This window comes from Gymnoscopelus microlampas (genome assembly GCF_963454915.1).
Source record: "Gymnoscopelus microlampas genome assembly, chromosome: 22".
Taxonomy (NCBI): Eukaryota; Metazoa; Chordata; class Actinopteri; order Myctophiformes; family Myctophidae; genus Gymnoscopelus; species Gymnoscopelus microlampas.
Window position 1 is genome coordinate 5,613,134 of NC_139959.1, and position 24,838 is coordinate 5,637,971.

General features: G+C 41.0%; 1 protein-coding gene across 1 annotated transcript in view; it reads right to left on the reverse strand.

Moving 5' to 3' along the window:
- cubn (cubilin (intrinsic factor-cobalamin receptor)) overlaps nt 1–24,838 on the reverse strand; it is a gene marked incomplete at its 5' end in the record, with an annotated part of 130,639 nt that overhangs the window by 97,809 nt on the left and 7,992 nt on the right. Inside the window, 10 exon segments of the mRNA XM_084048808.1 lie at nt 146–321; nt 2,528–2,684; nt 3,053–3,243; nt 4,737–4,899; nt 5,144–5,325; nt 5,673–5,907; nt 6,016–6,134; nt 6,500–6,692; nt 7,000–7,124; nt 7,429–7,524. Coding sequence (XP_083904934.1) covers nt 146–321; nt 2,528–2,684; nt 3,053–3,243; nt 4,737–4,899; nt 5,144–5,325; nt 5,673–5,907; nt 6,016–6,134; nt 6,500–6,692; nt 7,000–7,124; nt 7,429–7,524 — 1,637 coding nt within the window.

Here is a 24,838-nt window from a genome sequence, read left to right on the forward strand (position 1 = left end):
AACAAAAACAAAAAAAAACTCCATGAATTCAAGGCTTCATGGGGTGTGTAATTGATAGAAAAGAAGTATTTTTTTGGATGAACTAATCCTTTAATAACAATTATATCAAATAATGTTTGATCAAATTTTTCACACCCATTCTTACCTCCACAAAGTCATAGCGACAGGTGCCGCCCTCCACGTCAAAGGTGAGGAAGCTGAGCGTGACCACGGAGCCTGCGGGCTGGTTGATGACCCACTCACACTGCTTGTTGTGCGGGTAGGCGTCGGGATGGTAGGGAGTGCGGATCTGACCCCTGCCGGAGAAGGTTCCTCCACAACCTAAGCAGAGGGAAGGACAGAGGGGTTGGTTAGACCTAGTCAGTGGTTCTCAAACCTTTTCATGTCAAGGACCCCCGAATTAATATGAATTTGGCAGCAGACTCCATCTGAAGATAGTTTGTGCCAGGGACCCGTCCCCCCCATACAAGATATGCGTTGTTAAAATGTTTTTTCAATATTTTTTGAAAATAGCCAATCTACAAGCTCACAATATGTCACTCTGCTTTTGATACCCCCCCCCTTCTGGTAATTCCTTTTGTTTTATCCCTGCATCTGTTCAGACTGAATTGAATACATGCATTTCCTTTTGGTATCTAAGAGAATTTAACAATAACCACCAATCATTAAATGTAATGTACTATACATGCGAGCAGCAGCCTTTTCACCCCCCTTTTTTATAATGGTGTAACCTGCACTGGTTATAAACCACCTGTGACGGCCCTTAATTATTATGAGCACAATACACACTCTGATATGCATGATTCCATTATGGCACACTTTGAAGCTGTATCTGCATTTCCATAAACTGTCTCTTGGGTGTCGCTTGTCTGACTAAAAGGCTTAAATGAATGGTTTCAGCTCTTTGCTTAATCAGAATCGACCCAAACCGGGTCTAAATATTAAAAGCAGATCCTGGATGAATTGAGAGAGGACACTGGGTGGGCGCTAATGGAGTCTGACAACTAACAGCTGCATGAAAACCTAACCAATTGTATGCTGACCCCACTGCACAGGTCAAAGCCATTTCATCCATTAGCTAACACCAGTAGCCCGTGTCTCATGTCTGGTTTAGAAACACCATTTGAGGGTCAGACACAGCCCTAACAGCATACTGTACAGTCTAACGCACAAGGCTAATGTATTCAATGAACAGCTGGCCACAATGACAACCGGTCAATCAGTCAGTCAGACAGACAGACAGTCAGTCAACAGTCAAGCAAACAGTCAGTCAGTCAGTCAGTCAGCCAGTCAGCAAACTCATCCAATTTTCTTACACACAAGTGCGGGCAAACGTGTGCGCACACGCACACGCACACACAGTGAGAGAGACCAGAGGTCAGTCAGTATGATGAGGAAATCCATTCATTCTAACTGCATTAAGCGGTCTAGCTGCAGGATAATATGATGAAGGTCAGAGGGAATGGAATAAGGTCTCTCTCTCTCATATTAAGAACCTCAGCCCAGCATTCGTCTTTGTTCTTCTGGATGGGCTCAGAAATCTTCTATGAGTAGCAGACATCTAAATATGTAACTACTTTCACTGCAAAATGACATATCATGAAAAATGTCAACATTTGTGCAAAATGAGCAAATGAGAATGGAACGCATTATGTTGCTGATTAATGAATCATTGGTTAACAAAGAAATAATAAGAAGCAAAAATAGCAGATCTGCAAGCACAACTCATTGTCATGCGAGTAGGTTAAAGTCATTAAATACAGACAGAATGTACAGTAGCCTATGGTGAGCCCCCCTTCAGTGGCCCTTAACACAAATTTTGGATCTATCGCATGACACCCCCAAACCCCCTAAAAAAAGATTATAAAACCATACATTGAAATGCAGTCCGGGCCTGACAGCCTAAATACATTTGTTGTACAATAACCGGAAGGTACAGTACAACCTCCTTGGCTAATTCCTGGAATATATTGAAAGACACAATACAGTACTGTACATCACAAAAAATACAAAATATCAGCATAATAGATTTTGCCTACAGCTTTGGAAATTCCTCTTAATGTGCTAAGGTCTACACAATCACAGAACACCTTTATCACGTCACGGCAATACATTTTAACCAAATAAATAATGTGGTACAGTGTCTGTAATTGTAATTTTGTCTATAATAGACACCTATAGGCTATAGCTGCTCTACCCCCTCCCCATCTTGTACCTGTGAGTAAGAGACCTTCCCAGGCATTGAACTGTCTAGCTTACTAACTAGAATCAGGGTGACCACTCCAACAAGCCAAGTCACATTTATTTATATAGCACATTTCATACGACAAGTGCAGACTCAATGTGCTTCAAAATAACAAGTGAGAAAACGCACACATGATTAACACATAAGAATGAATTAAAATCAAGAGACAGTACAATAAAAAAGTAAGATAACTGCATGTGTGTGTGTGTGTGTGTGTGTGTGTGTGTGTGTGTGTGTGTGTGTGTGGCTACGTGTGCGTGCGTGCTTGCGTGCATATCTCACCAACGGTGTACACGGCCCTGAAGCCGGCGCGGGTGACGGAGCTGTCGGACCTGAAGCGGATCCATAGGGTGTTGGAAGTGGTCAGGATGGGGGCAGGCAGGGTGACGCCACAGTACCGACCTATCAGGGGATCTGTCTCTCTGCTGCCGTCACGCACCTACAACACCACCAAGCAACGGCAAGTGCAGGAGGGGGTGCAGGTGGTACAAATTGACAAAAATGGTAACAACTGTTAGTTGAGTTCAGCAGAGTACAGTACATTGCAGTACAGTACAGCAGTGGTTCTCAAACTTTTTCATGTCAAGGACCCCCAAAATGATATGTATTTGGCTGCGGACCCCCATCTCAAAAATATTTTGTGCCAGGGATTTTTCAAAAATAGCAGATCTACAAGCTCGTAGCGCGGCACAAAGTTTAAAGGGTTTAACAAAATATATTTTTGGGGGGCCTAATTGCAGTATATCCTCACTGCAGACAGTACAGTACAATGAGAGCAGCAGCCTTGCACACGCTCATGGCTCCTACCTCCACGTAGTCAAAGAGACAGCTGCTGTGCGTCTCCAGGGCCATGTCTGTGAAGTTGAGGGACACCACCTCGGCCGGCGGCAGGCGGACCAGGTAGATGCACTGGCGGTTGTGGGCGTAGTTGTTGGGCCAGTTGGGAGAGATGATGGCGCCCTCGCTGTCCGTGTAGGTGCCTCCGCAGCCAGGGTCAGCTGACAAAAGCAAAACAAATATGTATATATTGTCGCCGTGACAGGTGGAAAAAACCTTCAAACCGTTCAAAATGGTTACTTATTAGGCTCTTTAACTCCATGGCCAGCCGCTAGGCCTATGAACTGGACTAATAGTTTTAGTTTTAGTTATTTATGGCCGGGTCTACAGTATGTGCAATAACAAAAGGATTATTATTATTCCCAGTGACACCTTTTAATGCTTTTTATGCTTATTCAAAACATATTTTTTTATATATTTGTCTTCTCTCAGTTTTTAACCTGTGCCCCCCTCTTTTGTGATGTGTTTTTTAGCGGTGCCAACCGCTCTACACTTGACTTTGTCCGTATGAGCGTCCGTCCGTATGTTATGAGCACGGGATGAGCACGGAAAAGAAGCAACACATACAACACACGCACACGCACACGCACACACACACACACACACACACACACACACACACACACACACACACACAGACTTGGAGATTGCCTATGCCATCTCTCCTCTCATTGGCCACACGTGCCACTGGTTATCAAAGAGGGGTCCAGGGACCCCCAGCGTATGTTATGTCCGTCTGCCCGTTTGAGCACGGGATGAGCACGGGATTTTAAACAGCTATAACTCCAGTTTGCAGCATGCCACCAAGTCCAAATTTGGTATGTGGACTTAGACCACCAATAGGGACGAGCATGAATTGCTGAAGTTATCAAACCGGGGTCCAGGGACCCCCAGCGTATGTTATGTCCGTCCGCCCGTTTGAGCACGGGATGAGCACGGGATTTTAAACAGCTATAACTCCAGTTTGCAGCATGCCACCAAGTCCAAATTTGGTATGTGGACTTAGACCACCAATAGGGACGAGCATGAATTGCTGAAGCCCCGCCCCCTCTGTCTTCCCATTGGCTGGCCTTTAAACAGCCATAACTCAAGTTCGCAGCATGCTACCAAGTACAAATTTGGTAAGTGGACTCAGACCACCAATAGGGACGAACTGAAATGAGTTAAGCCCCGCCCCAAAGGCACCGCTTCCTTCACACAGGGTGTGATTTTTTTAAACTAACCTTAAAGAGATAGTTCACCCCCAAAATGACTTTTCTTTTCTCTATCGATTAGTCACGCCATGGAGACTTGAATTCATGGCTATTTTTTTGTTTTTGTCGCATTCCTAAGTCAATAATCTGATGACCAGCAGCGATTCCGGTAGGTGTCTCTTTTGTGTCTCCTTCCGGAACCGCTACCTACCGGTCCGCTGGTCATCAAATTATTGGCTTAGGAATGCAACAAAAACAAAAAAAATATCCATGAATTCAAGTCTCCGTGGGGTAACTATTCGATCTATCTATCTGCTTTTCAGGAGATGGGAAAAAATAACCTGCGTTCTAATGGATCCAATATAGTTCTCATGTATTCACAAGCTCTTGTGACTACAAGTTAATACTTTTCATTGGTTTCTTTCTTTCTTTCTTTCTTTCTTAGCACTGCAATGTCTTACATGGAGAGGTGGTGTAGGTGATGTGGAACCCTCGGTCGCTGACGCTGTAGTCGGAGTGGAAGTGTATCCAGGCGGCAGGGCCGGTGGTCTGCAGTGGGGCGGGGGAGGCTGTGCTGCAGTACTTCCCCAGAGGAGTGTCTTCAGGGAGGAGTCCGTCACGGATCTAGAAACACATGACAGGCACTGAAAACTACTTGTCTTTTTCTCCTTCGATTTAGAGTATTTGGCAATTTAGAGCCAATTACTTTTACTTTTCTTCCCAATTTAGTTGTTATGCCAATTAATTCCTCCCAACACACTTGTGTGTTGTCGATGATGAAAATTACTTCAACTTCAAACAGACCCTTTTGGTTACATTTGTACGCATTTTACTGTAGGATGTGCATCCACGTTTCTAATTGGCTGACCTCCAGGAAGTCGAAGTTGCAGTTCGGGTGGGTCTCTAAACTCAGGGTGCCGAAGGCGAAGGTGATGAGGAGGCCGGGGGCCGTGTTCACTGTCCAATAGCAGTCTCGGCTGGGCGGGTAGTTGCCGGGGTAACCGGGGGAGTTGATGTTCCCGTACGTCGCAGTCAGTTCGCCTCCACACACTTGATGATGGGGATGTCGTGGCATTTGTTAGTTATAGCAAGTAAAAAGAGAAGAATATTTCGAAATATTTCACATTTTCTTTCAAACTAAATTGCTACACAACATAAAGACTTGGTACAAACCTTTTCCAAATATTTAAAAAATCTTCAAAATATTTCAACAGTAGCATAATCTGTTCTCAAACTGCCCAAGTATAAAATAGGGCTTAATTGGGTCATTCATTTCCAGCTCGGCTGATTCAATCCCCCTACATGCCTACACAACTGTACCCACACCCACACACACACACACACACACACACACACACACACACACACATTAATACACCCCTGGTCAGCAGACCTACCTGGGAGTTGAGACGTCCAACTGACTGTGAAGCCGCCAGCGCTGACGGAGTGGTCAGATCGGAACCAGAAGTACAGTGTATTGTGGGAGCTGAAGAGCTCCTGGGGGTTGTTGGTGCCACAGTACTTGCCCAGCATGAAGGCAGACGCACTGTCACCATCATGGATCTGCAGGAAGTCGAAGTTGCAGTTGGAGCTGGTCTCCAAATGGAAGAACGGAAAGGTGATGCGCAATATCTGTGAGGAGAGGAGAGGAGAGGAGAGGAGATGTTGATGATACATTTTTTTATTATTAATGAATTTCTCAAAAAGGTGTCTCACACACACACACACACACACACTTACCATGTTAGGCTCCGCGCGGATCACCCAAGCACAGCTGACCTGGTGGTCATAATCATCATGACCGGGGGTGTTGGGATAGCTGAAGGTACCGGCAGGACCTGTCAGGTAGCCACCACACTCTGGAACACACACACACACACACACACACACACACACACACACACACACACACACACACACACACACACACACACACACACACACACACACACACACACACACACACACACACACACACACACACACACACACACACACACACACACACACACACAGGTTCGACAACACCACAGTAACAAGGACAGTGAATATTCACACAATGATAATACAACATGCGGTACTTAAACCTTAGTTGAGAACTGAAAAAGAACCAAACAGGACCACCGTCGTCAATACATGTCTTTGTCTATTCACAGCTTCTGACATAATGTCTCTGTCCCTCTTGCCCCGAAGCCATGCAGCCTGTCCCTGTGGCTTCCTATACCTTGCTGTGCAGTCTGGCAGAGCGGTCCGGTCCACAGGTTGGTGCAGGTGCAGGTGAAGCCATTGAGGCCGTCCGTGCAGGTTCCTCCATTCTGACAGGGGTTGCTGGCACACTCGTTCACGTTCTGGTCACAGTTGGCGCCCTGCCAGCCTGGGTTACAGTTACACATGTAGCCTGGGGCTCCGGTAGTGGCCTGCGGAAGTGGGACACAATGAGGAGATGACATGCCAGTGGTGGTAAAAGTACTCAAATGTTTTACTTAAGTAAAAGTATCAATACTACTCCGTTACAAGTAAAAGTGCGGAATTCAAAATTTACTTGAGTAAAAGTACAAAAGCATTGGCATCAAAATGTACTTAAAGTACCAAAACATATTTGAAAATAGCAGATCTACAAGCTCACAACGCTTCGCAGTTCTACGTTTTATTTGTTCTATATTATGTTCTATTTTTCGACATTTTCTATTCGTCATATAATGTGACGTTGGAGGACGTCCTCACCACACATTGTCCGTTGACACACGGGTTGTTGGTCTGGCAGATGTTGCTGGTCTGGGTGCAGCCACTGGGACCGTATCCATTTCCTGCATAGCCCGGTGGACAGGTGCACACTGGGATGGTGGAGCCTGGAGAGTCAAAGAAAAACCACGGGCTCAGAGAACAAGAATGAAAACCACTGGTTTAGGAAACACATGGTGTGTTGTGCTCCCTGAACCTCCTCGGGGAACACATCAGAGAATATAAACCACTGGTTCAGGGAAAAATAATGAAAACCACTGGGAACCATGGGTTTCGGTAGGGTAGAATACCAGCAGTATCGGTAAGATAGAATACCAGCACTGCAGTATTGTAGGATTTTATCGGTAGAATAGAATACCTGAAGTATTGGTAGGATAGTATTGTTATGATAGAATACCAGTGTGTGCGTACCTGGGTTAGCAGCGCAGGTAGCCAGTGGGTAGCAGCCTCCATTGTTGGTGGCACAGATGTTGGCTTGAGTGCACAATCTGCCATTACCCTCATAACCTGGAGACAAAACATATTGACAGTGAATATGAGAGAGAGAGAGAGAGAGAGAGAGAGAGAGAGAGAGAGAGAGAGAGAGAGAGCGAGAGAGAAGAATGCAAAATGGCGTAAAATCTAGTCTGACACAAAGTGCGGGGCCTACAGTAGATGGATATGCGGATGGCACACCACAACTATAACCTTATTATTAGTTATCATTATACTTATACAGTATAATGAGTAAGAGAGAGATAAGTATATGCCTTCTGTCACTTTTTAATCGCTCGTCAAACTTTTTTGATTGATTTGACATATCAAACGATATCAAATTGATATTAGATCGTTATCAGTAATTTTAATCGAAGTTAGATATCAAATTGATATTAGATCGTTATCAGTAATTTTAATCGAAGTTAGATATCAAATTGATATTAGATCGTTATCGGTGTGAATAAATCGTAATTAAGAAAACATAATATATAATAAAATATATATAATTAAATGTAATAATGGATGGTACGCTGTGTTCCTTTTAAGTCAGGGGTGGTTGTGTGTGACTATTTTTAACCTGTAGTAGGTAGGTGCAGGCAGGCCTGCATGGTTGGTTAATGATTATCTGAGGCCTCTGTATGATTTGAGCTGGTGTGAAATGAATGTTATGTATGTAGTGGTCTGGTTATTCTAAGGTAATGATGGCCTACGTTTTGTTTTTCTTTATCGTGCTACTATACTAGACAGGAAGCTGGTTCACAAGAATCCTTAATAATTATACAAAAAATGGTGTTGTCCCCCCGAACCGTGTTCTCACAGCTTTTGGGTGTGTGTCATAGGGTTCATGACATGTACTGTTCTATACGTACCTTCATAAGCCTGTGTCCTAATTTAACGTGAGAAAATAACCATCTGCAGGGGTGCTACATAACGGTGTTATATATGTACTGTTTGTTTTAAAACAGTATAAATAGAGGCTTTCTCTAGCATGTATTCAGAGCAGAGAGAGTCTCCAACAATGTCTGATCCAGAGTATGTGGAGAGAATACCTGTCCTCAAAAATCGTCTGAAGAAGCTGCTGGCAGTGCTTAATGGTAGATATATTTCTGCACTTCTCTTCTAATTCTCTATGTTGTTATTCATGTCTTTAATATTTTGCTCGCTGTCTGTTATGTATCGTTTTAGTCATTATTCTCATGCCATGGTTTATTTTATGCCACTGTTTTTACTCTGTATTCTATAGTTTCTCTGTGATTTTGCTGTGAAACTTTTTGAGCAGCATTTATGTCATGAAAGGTGCTATATAAAATAAAATGTATTATTATTATTTCAATATAGTTAGACCTTATGGTATTTTCATGGCTTAAGGTCCTCTTTAAGCAGTATGTATGGCTTGAAAGGAGCTATATAAATAAAATGTATTATTATTATTATTTCAAAACAGTTAGACCTCATGGTATTTTCATGGCTTAAGGTTCACTTTGAGCTGCATGTTTATGATGAAAGGAGGCAAATAAATAAAATGTATTATTATTATTATTATTAATTAAAAATAGTTAGACCTTATGGTAATGTTCATGGCTTAAGATCCCTTCTCGTCTGATTATTTCCTTAATGTACCTGTTTTTTACAGGTCTTAGAAATGTGTATTCGGTATTTTACAGCCTAATATTGTTTTGATTCTAGTCTGAGACGGCTACTATTCCAAAAATACGCTCGCTTCTTCTACCGTGTTGTGGTGCTATTTCCTGCTTTCCTCTTCTTCGTGTGGTGAAAAAGGGATCTGGGTACTGTGATTGGTTGAACACCTCCCGTGGGGGAACGGTTAGCATGCTGCTAAGGTAAAACACTATATCATTTTTCGTAACGGTTCTACGTAAAATCAACCCTTCTGGGGTTAGCGACACGTTTCGCGTTATAACCCCGCTAATTTACATGCCTTGTATAGGTTTTAGAAACCGGTATTAACCGTGATATAGTGTAATAATGTTTTAATCCGAACGTAAACAATCGCCATCTTGGCTACTGTTAAACTGCTTCCGGTTCAGGTGACTAAAGGGTGCGTTCGAAAATTCAGCACTGAGAGCACGGGCGCTCGCCGGTGTATGTTGCGTGCTTGTAGATCGGCTAAACTTTTACAGACATAAGTTCTGGCTTAAATGAAGCCTTAGAAAAATTCTACCATGTTATAGGACTACACTGTTGAATGTATGGGGTGATATAAACATCCTGTTCTTTTATAATAATTAAAATAAATAAATAAATTAAATAAATTAAAACCCATTAAACCTATAGCTGAAGCATTAGAACAATTCTACCATGTTATAGGACTACACTGTTGAATGTAGGGGTGATATAACCATACTGTTCTTTTATAATAATTTAAATAAATAAATAAAATTAAAAAAATAAAAGTGGTTAAACCTTTAGCTGAAGCATTAGAAAAATTCTACCATGTTATAGGACTATACTGTTGAATGTATGGGTGATATAACCATACTGTTCTTTTATAATAATTAAAATGAATAAATAAAATAAAATAAATTAAAACCCATTAAATCTATAGCTAAAGTATTAGAAAAATTCTACCATGTTATAGGACTACACTGTTGAATGTATGGGGTGATATAACCATACTGTTCTTTTATAATAATTAAAATAAATAAATAAATTAAATAAATTAAAACCCATTAAACCTATAGCTGAAGCATTAGAAAAATTCTACCATGTTATAGGACTACACTGTTGAATGTATGGGTGATATAACCATACTGTTCTTTTATAATAATTAAAATAAATAAATAAAATTAAAAAAATAAAAGTGGTTAAACCTTTAGCTGAAGCATTAGAAAAATTCTACCATGTTATAGGACTACACTGTTGAATGTATGGGTGATATAACCATACTGTTCTTTTATAATAATTAAAATGAATAAATAAAATAAAATAAATTAAAACCCATTAAATCTATAGCTAAAGTATTAGAAAAATTCTACCATGTTATAGGACTACACTGTTGAATGTATGGGGTGATATAACCATACTGTTCTTTTATAATAATTAAAATAAATAAATAAAATGTAAACTCATTAAATTCATTTGTCTTTATAAACAGCTGAGAGAGTGGGAGGATCCGAGAGTGCCGTTGAAATCATCGACTTGACACCTGACGATGAAAACGGTAAATATATTTTTTCTTCTTTTCTATTCTGAATTTTGATGATGTTGTCTTATTTAATTAATTTATGAATCAATCATCTACAGCTACTACAACCTGGTCTCTGAATGGTCCGAATGGGCGTCCAATTGAAGTCATAGACCTGTCATCGGTTGATGAAGCAGGTAAATATATATATATATATATATATATATATATATATATTAGTTTTAATGTTGTAATGTGACATTCTAATTTATAAGTATGTAATATTTTATTTATTATTAATACGTTTATTATTACTTTTCACAATGTATTAGGGCCTTCTGGAGCTACATCGAATGATCATCCCCCTAACGCGGCAGGAGGCCAAGACCCAGGCGCAGCCCGACCGCTGCCCAAAGACGTCGGCATAGCCCTGATGACAAACATCACCTACGGGTATTTTTACCACCACGTCACAAGTACACGTTCTCCAGCGGAAGCGTTGTCTGAAGGTAATTTTCACACACAAACACACACACACACACACACACACACACACACACACACACACACACACACACACACACACACACACACACACACACACACACACACACACACACACACACACACACACACACATACTCTGCTGTCTAGTAAAGCCTATAGTTAAAAAAACTCCTCTCGCTCTTTTCAGCGGGGGTGCGCTCTGACCCATTCCTTGATCAATTCTACAATACGGCCGGTCATCAATACTTCTTCAACTGTGTCGCACACGAATACCTGGCGCTGTTAGCCGCGTTCCAAGGGTTCGATCCAGCGGGTGTTATCAACTCCGATCTACTTTGGCTAAAATCCAGGTTTGCCGATGGTCTTTACAGACGTTCTCTCAGTGACAGACATACCCTGGGCATCTATAGGAGGGCCATCTTTGATGATTATGGCTTTGAATTGGGTATGCGTGATGTAGCGGATGTGAATTGTGATGAATAGTGGAATCTATATCCTAGTCATATCGTGAAATAAAAAAATAAGAAAAACTTCTGTGTTGAATATGGATACATCTACGGCTGAGACGCCATTATCTCTGTTAAACCAAATGATCAATGAGTTATCTGGTAATGCACCTCCTAGTCTACCATCCCCACAGCCACCCCTCCCCACAGCTAGCCCCCCCGTCACACGTCCTGCTGTCCCGGCAGAGGTATTTTTACCCAGTGCTAGTCAGCTGGAACATGTAATAAACAATTTCCATCTACCTGACAGCCCCCTAACGGTGTTAAACCAAATGGTTAATCAGTTATCTGGAAATTCACCTCCCCGTCTACCATCCCTACAGCCAGCCCTCCCCTCAGCCAGCCCCCCCGTCACACGTCCTGCTGTCCCGCCAGAGATATTTTTACCCAGTGCTAGTCAGTTGGAACGTGTAATAAACAATTTTCAACTATCTGACACGTCCTCATCAAATCTGATGGACGACGATCCTATGGAAGGCACTTCTTCGGGGTCTATACTAATACGTCCTAATAGGCCAGAGGTCAGAGAGATAACGGGTGGGGGTGGTAGTGTTTCTAACAGTGATGCTGTGACAGCTTCATCTGCAAGTATAAATCCATCAGAGGACACCTATGGTGTATCATCTAATGACACTGTGATCATTCAGAGGCCTCGGTTTAATAATATAGAAATCAGACAAAGGTTATCATTCCCTCAACCTGATAACTTTGTAGATTTTGCAGAGTTTTATGCACATGTGACAGGGGGGTATCACGACGCTCTTTTTAATGCTTTACAAGCCATCCAACTGCAGCATGCTGATGATATTATTCAGGTAGAATTGAGAGCCGACACCTTACAAAATGAGGTGTCGACAGTTATGCGTTATGGTGAAGCTGATCTATCTGAATTAGACGATTTACTTAATCGGTTACTGCAAAGTAATTTATCAGTTCTGACAGACCAGAGTCTAGAAATCGTTATTCAGACTATCAGGGCCCCGAGTGGTGGTGCCAGACGTCGATTTGATACTCTTTTAGACAGTGAAGTGTTACCAAAATGCCGGCAACACTTAAATACTTTCTATAATCAAAACCAAGCATGTTTTGCCATCTGTGTAGCCTCTCTAGTTCATCCGGAAAAGACACATGCTGATTGTGTTAGACTCGGAAAGTATCTACATGTAAAAGCGGGCTTAAGTCTAGACAGCCCTGTGTCATTTAAGGAAGTTATTAAGTTTGAACATCTCCTGGATTGTAAAATAGTCATTTATTACCGAACGGAGGGTCAAAGCAAACTTTCCACATTCCAAACACATCCAAGTCCTAAAGCTACAACGTTTTATCTCCTGTTACATCAAAAACATTACTATGCTATCCGAAATATTAAAGGTTTACTAGGGGTGAATTTCTTCTGTTCATTCTGTCATAAAGGTTTTTCCAGCCAGACAGCCCATTGGTGTGATAAATATTGTCGTGTTTGTTTCTCAGATTGTAAGAGTGACAATGGCTTTGTACACACATCCTGCAGTGACTGTAACAAAATCTGTCAAAATAGCTTATGTTACCAGAGACATAAAGAGAAGACCATGTGTTCTCTACTTAAAACGGAGTCTACCATCTGTCAGAGATATAAGAAATGTCTAAAGTGTAAAAATAATTACTATATAACGCCTAAAAACCCTAAGCCGCATGTATGTATTGTTAAAAAGTGTCCAATATGCAAACAATCCGTGCCAAGTCCTAAAAAGCGTAGTTTGGTTGATGGTGAAACCGTGGCCGATGTTCATCAATGTTTCATGCGTCAAAAACCACGCAAATCAAATGTGGAACAAAACAATAAAATTGTATTTTTTGATTTTGAGACATCGCAAAGTAACGGTACACATATTCCTGTTTATGTCCATGCTGTATCTTATGATGGGGTATCGTATTCAAGCGAGGGGGTGAACTGTCATAGAGATTTCATTAAACACTACAGACAGCAAAGGTTTAAAAATACAACTTTCATCAGCCATTTTGCGAGAGGCTTCGACAACATTCTCATATTAAACGCGTATATAGCCGAAAATCAGACACCTAGCATAACGGCCCAAGGAAGTAAAATTATCTTGCTGTACGATAAGACATATAGGCTGAGGTTTATAGACTCCTTTAGCTTCCTCCCCTTTGCGTTAAAACAATTCCCCAAAGCGCTCGGATGTACAACTAAACTTAAAAAGGGGTATTTTCCACATTACTTCACCGATATATCAAAAAAAGGTTACAGAGGTCAATACCCTGCGGCTCGTTTCTATGGACCGGATCAGATGTCGGTCCTAGATAGGGGTGAATTTTATCAATGGTATGAACAGGTAAAAAACGAGATATTTGATTACGATGAACAGCTTAAATCTTATTGTCGGACTGACGTCTTAATTCTGGCTGAAGGTTTTAAAAACTTTCGTAATGAATTTATAAAAACTACCATGGTCGATCCTATTGACAGTGTAACAATAGCCGGGGCTGCTTTAAACGTGTTCCAAACCAATTTTATTCCAAAAAATACCGTGGCCATCCCTTGTCCAAACAATTACAGGCGTCAGCAGAAGAATTACTCGCATGTCAGTATCCAGTGGCTAGAATTTATCGCAAAAACCCGTAACATTTTCATTGAGCACGCCCTCAATACCGGTGAGAAACAATTTGGCAAATACTACGCCGACGGTTTTACCGCTAGCTATGGCGGCCGGATTTTTAGTTTCCTTGGGTGTTTTTGGCATGGATGCCCCCGCTGCTTTGACGCACATGAGCTCTCACCTTTACACGGCGTCCCCTTTGAGGACTTGTACTCTGACACCATGCAGCGATTAAATAAAATAAAATCCACTTATAACATTGAGGTGGAGAGTATTTGGGAGCATGAGTGGAATCAAATGAAAAAAGAAAATGAACAAGTCAAATATTTCATGTCGCAATATGAAATACCCGCCACTCTAGTACCGCGTGATGCCCTCTACGGCGGGAGAACATCAGCCATCCGCCTGCGCTACAGCGCCCAGCCTGGGGAGACTATACATTATGTAGATTTTACAAGCCTTTATCCATATTGTAATGCTACATTTTATTATCCAATAGGACATCCGACCATTTTATTTCCCCCTTATCAATCCACTCCTGACCAGTTTTTTGGCTTGATTTTCGCCAAAGTCTATCCCCCGCGTGGTCTATTCATTCCTCTTTTACCCTGGAGAAACTCTCGGGGGAAACTGGTCTTCACCCTCTGTTGTAAATGTGGTGAAAATAACAATCAGGACACCTCCTGTGACCATACGCCTGAAGAGAGAGCTCTTACCGGTGTGTGGTGTTCTGTTGAATTTAACTTAGCTCTAGAAAAAGGGTATGAACTAGTGGAGATTTTCGAGGTTTGGCATTTTCCCGAGAAATCTAACACATTATTCAAAGAATATATTCACACCTTCCTTCGTGAGAAGCAAATGTCCTCTGGATATCCCTCGGATGTGATTGACGAGGAAGGCCGTGTAGAATACATTGAGAATTATAGAAAAAAACAGGGTATTTTACTTGAAAAAGATAAGATCGAAGTTAACCCCGCTAAAAGACAGATAGCTAAATTACTCTTAAACTCTCTATGGGGTAAGATGGCACAGCAGTCAAGACTCTTGAACAGTAAAGTTATTAATAAACCAGAAGAATGGTTTAAATACCTTTTCTCCAGTGTGTTTGATGTTTCAAATTTTCACTTTGTCAATGATAATACAGCCTTTATCCAGTATGCCCCCAAAGACAGCAGTGTCATGCCTCCTGGCGAGGTTAATATTTTTCTCGCCATATTCACCACCGCCTACGGTAGATTGACTTTATTTGACCAATTAGAAAGGCTGAATCATCGTATTTTCTATTTTGATACGGACTCTCTCCTTTATGTGACTAGACCTGGTGACACCTACCATCCTCAATTAGGCAATTATCTGGGTGAGTTGACGTCGGAATTAGATCCTGATGATCATATTGTTGAATGGGCGTCCGCGGGGGCTAAGACATATGCTTATCAAACAAAGAAAGGTAAAGTCTGTGTTAAGGCGAAAGGTATAACCCAGAACTATGAAAACGCCCAATATGTTAATTTCGATTCAGTCTCACAGCTGGTAGAACATTATATCCAAGACCCCACCCGCCAACAAACTATTACTACACATTACAAGAAAATTGTCCGCGATACCAAATCATTCACACTGCAAAATAAACACCGAGAAATCAGGTTTAAAGTGATTTTTGATAAAAGACGCTTATGTCCCGACGGCACCACCCTCCCCTTTGGTTATTAAGACATTAAAAACTTCTATATAGATTTATGACGGTCTGACCTGATGTTCTCTATATTAGCAGTTTCAATGTATGTGGGCATAATTGTATTCAAAATGTTGTAACCCTACATGCTATGAATTGATGTATTACAACGACTGTATGTAACATAATTATCTGACTGTGATTTACTTTAATAAAACTCAGCCTGGAAGACGGGTGAAATTAAGGAAAATTGTCTTGTGGATAAATTTACTTTACACTAATAGCTATCTTTTCACTTGCTATATTTCGTGCTTAAGGAAGGACCTTCCATCTTGTATCGGGGCAGAAATGAATGAAGTAACTTTTGACCCTAGATTTCAACTACCATTTACCGCTTTAATAGTCGGGCCTAGCGGAAGTGGTAAAACTTATTTTGTGAAATGTTTACTAGAAAATATCAGCCATGTATTTTCAACACGTCCTGATCGTATTGTTTGGTCCTATACAAGTTACCAGCCGCTGTATGATGACCTGATAAAGAATGGTGTCAATATAACCTTTATCGAGGGGATTCCAGAATCGTTTAAAGATGAGCATCTTTTTCCTTCCAATCAGCACTGTTTATTAGTGATCGATGATTCGATGGATGTAGGATCAAACCATAGCGAATTAATGAAAGCGTTCACCCAATACAGACACCATAGAAACTTGACTGTTTTATATTTACTGCAGAATCTTTTTAATCCTGGTAAATACAGCCGCACGATAAGTTTGAATACAAATTATATGGTGCTTTTTAAGAACGTTCGGGATAAAGCCCAGATAAGTATATTAGCACATCAGATGTTCCCTGGAAGAAAGGAGTTCTTTTTACAATGTTACAATGATGCTACAGCAGACGCCCATGGCTATTTATTAATAGACCTGCGTCCTGAGTGCCCAGAACGGTTTAGACTGAGAACAGGAATGCTACCAGCCGAATGGCCTGCTGTTTATATATCTAAAAAGTGACAGTTTCTAACATGTCGGAACGCATAAAAAGAAATCTCCCGATCCTCAAAGCCCTACTTTCATTGGGGGTGAAGGAGCGCAGATCATTTTTGTCTCATAGCTCTGAAGATTTCATTCTTTCTATATGTGAATTAGCTTTAAATGTGTTAAAAGGTCACATACCTTTGAGAACGACTCAATATACCAAACTGAAGAAGCATAAAAAGTGGATTAAACTGTTTGCTGACAAGAAAAGTGGGGTGAAGAAGAAGCGAAGGGTCATAGAACAGACGGGCGGTGCTTTTATATTACCTCTAATAGCTGCTGCTCTGCCACTTCTTACCAGTTTATTTACGGGGCGTAAGTAACTCAAGTATGAGTACTTTCAATAAGATGTTGTTAATTTCACCTCAAAATCTCAATCAACTTGTTCAGAAGAACCATCAATCTGAAACCATCAGCTCATCAGCTCAATCAGATTTAGAAAATAAAATGCTAAATTTGCTGAATCAACATGATATCAATGCTCACGATAAAGTAAGGCGTTACAATGAATTATTACAACGGTATCTCAACCTTGTACGGAAGACGGAGCAGGAAGACGTTGAAATTGTTTTGAAAACACCCCAGGAGAAAGAACAAGAAGTGGTTGAAGCACCGGTTGATGAAATTGAAGAAATCATTCGCAATGTTCCACAACGCGCTAAAAGAAATGTCGGATATATTTTACAAAAGCTTCAAAAATCTGATGCTTTAAGCTGGGGTCCATCAGGGGAGGTTGTCATCAAAGGAAATCAAATTAGAGGTTCACACATTCTGGATTTGATGAGAGGTTTATCACAGCCACGGACTAGTAGCGTTAATATACCGACCGGGTGGTTGCCTTTCCTCCATGTCATATCAGAATTAAACGTTCCGCTTTCAAGCATTGCTAACGGGCATGCTAAAAAACAACTTGAAGAACTGAAAAGGGCAGCATCATCTCCCGACGTCCAAAACCCCCGGCGAAAAAAGCAAAGAGAAACAGTTTTGGGGTCTTCTGCTATGCAATCTACACCTATACAGCGTGTTAATGACAATTCTTCATTCTTTGATACACCATCTACACCTGACCGTCTAACATACGAGGATTACCCTACACGTTCCAATAGACTCCGGCTCTCCTCGACATGGTTGAATTTCCCCCGTTAATACCCTCTACAGCATGTTTATTCTTTTAATCAATAAGTATACTGTAACACAGAGATGTTTTTCAATAAAGGAAAATTATTTATTGGTTTAAGAGAGAGTTTGTGTTAATTATTACACAGAGATACACAGAGATTACTCAGTTGATACAATGTTTTAAAGTACAATACTTTTCAATAATATGATAGCATATATTCATATATTCAAACACTTATAACAACCATTAAATAGTTTCAGAGAACATGCATTTTGGGTATACACGGTGCCAGGTTTTAGACTTCGAACACATTTTCTATATTTCTTGACAAAGTTAGTCACCAGAACATCATTCTTTTTTAAATTATCTGAATAGAGTCTCATGGCTTCCTGGAATGATAGTCCTTTAAAACGCTGGCATAGAAAAAATATCACATGAGCACCGCATGAAGACGATAACTCATCTTGAACTTGATTTCTGTTATAACGTATTTCAGATCCATAGCGTGATAAAGTGTTGATGAAGCTTTTAGGATAGTATTCGTAATTCGGCGGATGTCCGAAAGAGTCGAAAAAAGAAACATATCCCGCTTCACGTTCTATGATCAGGCCGACCCAATGTTCACCTTCACGGTTCTGGTCGTGAGTGTTGACTACTAGATATGTCGGACGTGTAGTGATTTTTGGAATTAAATCACTAGGCCACACCCCTCCAAAAGCTTCACCTAGAAGCGGTTGTAATATAGATCCGATCTGGTGGTTGTTCATGTTTTCATTGATTAAAAATCGAGCAGAATCTGTCTTTTAGAGTTTATTTCTAAGATAGAGTCATAGCACGAGTACACTATAAGACTCATTGTCTTAGCTAGTGGTGTCCTGAACCTGATGTCCATACGACAGGACCCGGAAAGAGTCGGGGATACTACCTCAGAGTCCAGTTCATCGTCTCGGGAGAGATTTAAGACAAAGAGAGAATATCCATTTTCAAAATCTTCACGGTCAATACATATCGGTGAATCTTTAAGATGTCTGTTGGTGGCTAGGAAGATATTGTAAAACTCTCTAACGCTGTTGTTACGGGCAAAATTAGGCTGGAACGGTTTACTAGGTATATGATGTCCATTCACACTCAAGGTCAGATATTCTAGATCACAATGTTGAAACCTGCAGAAAAGAAAGAAACGATTATTTTCCTCATACACCACCAGTATTTCTATTTATTCAAAACAATAAAATATCCTTATATTTGTATAATAGTACCTGAAAGGGTTCAACTCGCGTGCTCCAACAAAAGCGCTGTGGTCCACCAATCCGATCACAACATATCTTGGCAACCGTCCGAGAAATAAATTATCCTGACCACAAACTCTGGATTGGGCCGGTAGGGTGTAATTTTTAACAGTAATACGGCTAAGAGGGTACAAGGCATTAGTTTTCAGCAGAGCGGCTGAATGCCCTAGCATTACAGCCGGGCTGACTTCAATTTTTTTCACGAAAAGTGATGCCGATATAATCTTTAATTCATAGTCTTTGTCAGCACCACACATCAAGCTAAATGTGCTTTTAGCCTTTACAAGTTTCACCCGAATGTCAACGTTGTTAAGAAGTAGTCTTTCTGTAAAGAATATGTCGCTGTGTAAAGGCCCTAACAATTCAAATTCCTTTGAACGTTCACAAAACTTTGAGCGTTTGATAAGACCTTTATTTGGACCGTCGTCTGCCATATTAATAGAATCCAGATCCTTTACATCCTTATAGAACAAGCCTGCAGAGAATTGACTCTTCAAAGTCTCTCCGGAAAAATTGAGCAGTGTTTCTATAATTGATCTATAAGGGTGTGTAGCCGATGACGAGCTGATTAAGACATCATTGAGAGAAATGTCTAGTTGGGAGAATATGGTGTTTAAGGGGTAATTGATAATGCTGCATTCATCATCAGCCCCTAGATTCCCCCCACCAGCCTTGGTAATCTTAAGACGTGTATAAAGAAGTGTGTTGTTTAAATCCAGGTACATACTCCCCGCACCGGGTATCATAAAATCCAGAACTTCTTGATCGTTAATGGAGTTTATGGGCGTGATCTCCACATAGTTGGTTTGATCTATACTCAGCTGCGTGTACGGGGCCTTAAACAGGTCGAGCTCAGATTTGGTGCACTCGGCAGAGAGATAATGGCTTTGCGACATCTTGAATTAAAAAATATCCAGTCCTTGGTCCCGTTTTGCAGGTCTTCGTTTCTTTCGTTTGTTTAAAACAGTTCTCCGTAGACGCTTACCCTTCTTACGCTTGCTAGAGGATAAACCGGTCTGAGATCTTTTTCTCCTTTTATACGTGTTGGCCGCTAATGTGGATATAGACCTTTTGCGTTTTCTACGCGATAACTGTAAAAGCCCAGATCCTTCCTGCTTAGGCTCCGAGCCTTTCATCAACCGACTCGTTACAGAGCTAACAACATCTGAGGCCATACCCTTTACGGCGGTCTTCAAATGTGGTTTAGCAATAGCCACACCCCGTTTAAGAAAAGGCATGACAAATCTAAAGGCCCGGCTCAACATGGAGCCTAACCCTCGTCCATAAACCATTGGAGCGCCTGCGAAACCTGGAAGCCCGCTGCCAGCTTGGTTTACATAATATGATACAAATCTTTGTGGGTCCATCTTGGCTTCTTTTTTGTAGCGGTTCTTCTTTTTTAGAGAATCGAGTTTGTTACAGGGCGAAAGTGTAACTTGCAGACAGTCTTACCATATGCGAAGTTGATAAGGCGGTTCAAATCTGATTTTAGTTCTACGTGTATGTCCTGTATTCGTTGTTTGTTAACACGTGCGTAATGAAGACGTGAGTAATCAATAGTAACCTGTAAGAAAATGTAATGGTGTTTATATATCACTTCTCGCCGGGAAATCACATGCTATCAATAGGGTATAAATCATATATCTGAATCAATTACCTGATCCCCGTAATCACCGCTGCATTTGACGATTCTCAAAAGAGGCACCAAGAATTCGCCAACATTTTGAGCCTCGATGATATTAGTATATACCATGAAGTGATATTGGCCTGCCCTTATATCGCACGGTAATGGAGCATAAAATCTTTCCCATATTCTATACCACGTGTCTGGTTCAAATCCCAGCATGTAGGCCAATGGTGCTGGTACTTTTATAGAATATCGTTCACGACCATGGAATTGAACTCTTTTTTTGATATCACTATAGGATAATTGAATTTCTATACCCGTAGTAGTGAATTCTTCATTCATTTCTTTCACCAGCTTTTCTACGCTATCATATCGACCCGATTTAATTTTTTGATAAATCGGTGGCAAGTCTGGTGATTCGTGATCAAGAACGTCATACGCGCATTCCAATGAGTTAATGTTATCTACACTATTAGTATATGATATTTCGGCTAGTGCCACCTCATACACGCCTTGTAATTCTATAGGCTGCGATAGTGAAATCGTAAAGTCAGCGTTATTATTCAAAGGATAAACGTGATGACAGGCATTGGACGGGAGTGTCACGTAGAAACTTTTTCTATCCTCCATGCTTCAGGCTGAATGATCTTTCCCTAATTAAATTCAATGATCTACATCATTTCTTTTTAATCTCTTTTTTCTTCTGTAAATCTATGACATCTTTAGCAGCTATCCAAGAATCAAAGCGTGATGGCCAACCGCGCCAGCGCACCAAGACCATCTTTACCCCGTTCCTAATTTTTTTATCTATAATTTTCTCTAAATTAAAAACTGTGCTTTTAGAAATCTTCACCCGTTGCAACTCTTCTTCATAAAATGTCCCTTTAATTACTTCCCCGTTTAAATCTCGTAACTTGTAAACTACCGGCACCCTAGCTATACACTCTGTAACGATGAAATATTCATCTGTGAAAGATTGCTCATACATTTTATCAAAGACTCCTCGGTATTTGGATATTCTAACCATATCCCCCTCTTTGAATTTATAAACGGGTAATTCTTTCTTTAAAGGCATAGACCCATATAAATTCTCAAACACCTCTGCTGTCTTCTCAGGGGTAACCTCGACAGGTTTCATTTTGATACTGCTATGATAACTGTTATTATAGCTATGCACCAAATCTGGGAGTATATCTAAATACCTATGGGTATTCTTAGCTGTAAAATAACGCCACATACGATCCTTAAGCGTTTTATTGAATCTCTCCACCGTTTGAGCTTTTAGATTACTGGCTGTCGCAAAGTGAATAATTTGATTGGATTTCATTAGACGATCAAAACTCTGATTAAAGAACTCTAAACCTGCATCTGTCTGGAGTTTAAATGGTGCTGAGCTTTCGTTTAGAACAGAAGCAAATGCACGTGTTACTTCTACTCCTGTCTTATTTTTCAAAGCCCTCACGTATGCTTTTTTAGAGAAAATATCTATCACTGTGAGTAAGAACTTGTAATTATCATTGTATTTAGATAACGCGGTGAGGTCTACGAGATCGCTCTGGAATTGATATAACGGTCTCGGTGCAAACACCTTATTTCTAGGAAAGGTCTTCCGAGCTCTTCGGTGTAAAGTATAAGCTTCTTGTCCTGACAACCAATCCTTCACATGTTCAGGCTTAGGTTTTTTCCCGGTGTGATCCTGAACCGCCTTCTGGAGTCTTTCCACACCCCCATATGACCCCGGATCTGAGGCGTCATAATAAGCGGTCTTCATTACACGTTCAACCTTCTTTGAAGACATGGTGTTAGTGATTGTAGGCGTATGGTATTTTCTTATATATATATATATATATATATATATATATATAAAATATCTGTTTGGAAAACCTTAATGACATACTCGGACTCTGTTACATCTCATATTTGTATTTATTTTATTTATTCAACATCTCAAAAAATGGTTATATATGCAAGAAAGAGATTACAATGTTTTTAAAACACGAAATAAAATCATAACCCCCTTTTCCTCAATAATCAACGACTGTGACCTATCTAGTATATGGTCAATATCCACACTATCACCGTTGATCAAGATTTTTAAAACTATTGCATCCGTTAACAAAGTGTAAAAACAGAAAAGGTGAATTATTTGAAATTGTGGAAGGAATATTATAGCATTCAAAATGAGGTACACACATTTCTCAAAATCACAAGCATTTGATAAATCTTCCACCATTTGACCCCAGTTGTGTAACATGCCATTCTCTCTCACTATCGCTGCTATCTTTTCAAAACGTGATACACCTTCGGATCTGACTTTACAATGTGTGTTATAGAGTGAATCATCACAGACTCGATTGGCTATTACATGTTTTAATAACGACGAGATCTGACATGTCAGAAAACCCTTAAAGATGTATCTGGCAAACACTGTCAAGCAACCCCCCATGGTCTTATCAGTTCACAGCTTCTGATCCTTCTTCTCTAGACTCCTGCATCCAGAAGGTGAGAAATTCGTCCAGCGAATCTTTTTTCTCCTTGTCTTCACCCACCAGTTCTGTCAGGGTTTCGTTGATCTTTTCTTGGATTTCGGCAGTGTTTTTTAGCTCAGAAAGATATCCTTCACATACCCCTTGGACCCTGCTAGCTGAAACCACAACCCCCTGAGTTTCCAGAACACGGAGGAGTCCGGGAATAAAACGATCGGTCCAGATTTTTTTCACCAGCTGTTTGAAATGGTTGTAGATGTAATAGGGAGGCATCGGGTACAGGCAATCATGCTGCGTCTGGCTCGGGTGATCCGTTATACAACCATAACAATCTTCTTTCATCTGTTCACCTAACACTATCGGCAAGACCATGGCGATGGCCGCCTTTATAGTGTCGAGGAAGACAGAGCCGAACAGGCCGTCTGGTTGATCCATTGTTAGAGTCGAATTTAAAGGTGTGGGGATAGCCTTTGTGTCAACAGATTCTGACCCCTTCAGAGGAGAGGGCGCCATTCTTGCGTAGCCACATGGCTGCTCACCCTCAAAAGCCCCGGTGTAGAAAAGTGGTTGGTCCGCCTCAAAAGAGCCATCAAACACCAACCGGCGTACGCAATCATCCTCCGGGTAGAAAACAGGGGTGCAAGGTGTTGGTGGCCCGCCGTACAACAGCGAGTAGTAACTCTGCTCTTCCAACTCATCAAACCGGGCGTCTTCACAGTATTCACCAATGCACGCCATGTTGAAAAGCTATGTCGTCTGCTTCTCTAAACAGCCTCAAGTCTCTCATATATAGCATTAAAAAAGGGGTGGAGCTAAAACATGCCGGATCAAACAGGGTCAGACTGGTATATAGCATTAAAAAGAGGGTGGAGCTAAAGCAAGCCGGATCAAACAGGGTCAAACCGGTTCTAGTTTGAACCATCCTTTTCAAGGTCTTCATCCACCCCAGTCTTTACAGGATGCAACTTGAACAGGGTGGATCCGCAAGGTGCGCCTGAATCCACACACTTCCGGCTCTCAAAACTTATACGACGCCTTTTCTTAGGAGGAGGAGACTCCATCTCCCCATCGATGTTTATTTCGATATCCCCCAGATTACCCTCCGTGAACCTTTTCTCTAACAAGGCCATTTTGCGGACTCTTTCTCTTTGATTAGTAAAGTAAACGTCAAGTTCCTTCATTAACAGGCGCACAATCCATATGTCATCGAGATGGAAGGCTAGATGCGCGGGGAAACTCTTCTCTTTCTCCATAACAGTCATAGGCATCCCCGCCGAGTCACCATCCTTCCTGAATCTCACCAGCAGCCATGCCAGCGATCTGGAACAATCCACCAGGAAACTTGCTTCACGATGCCCTC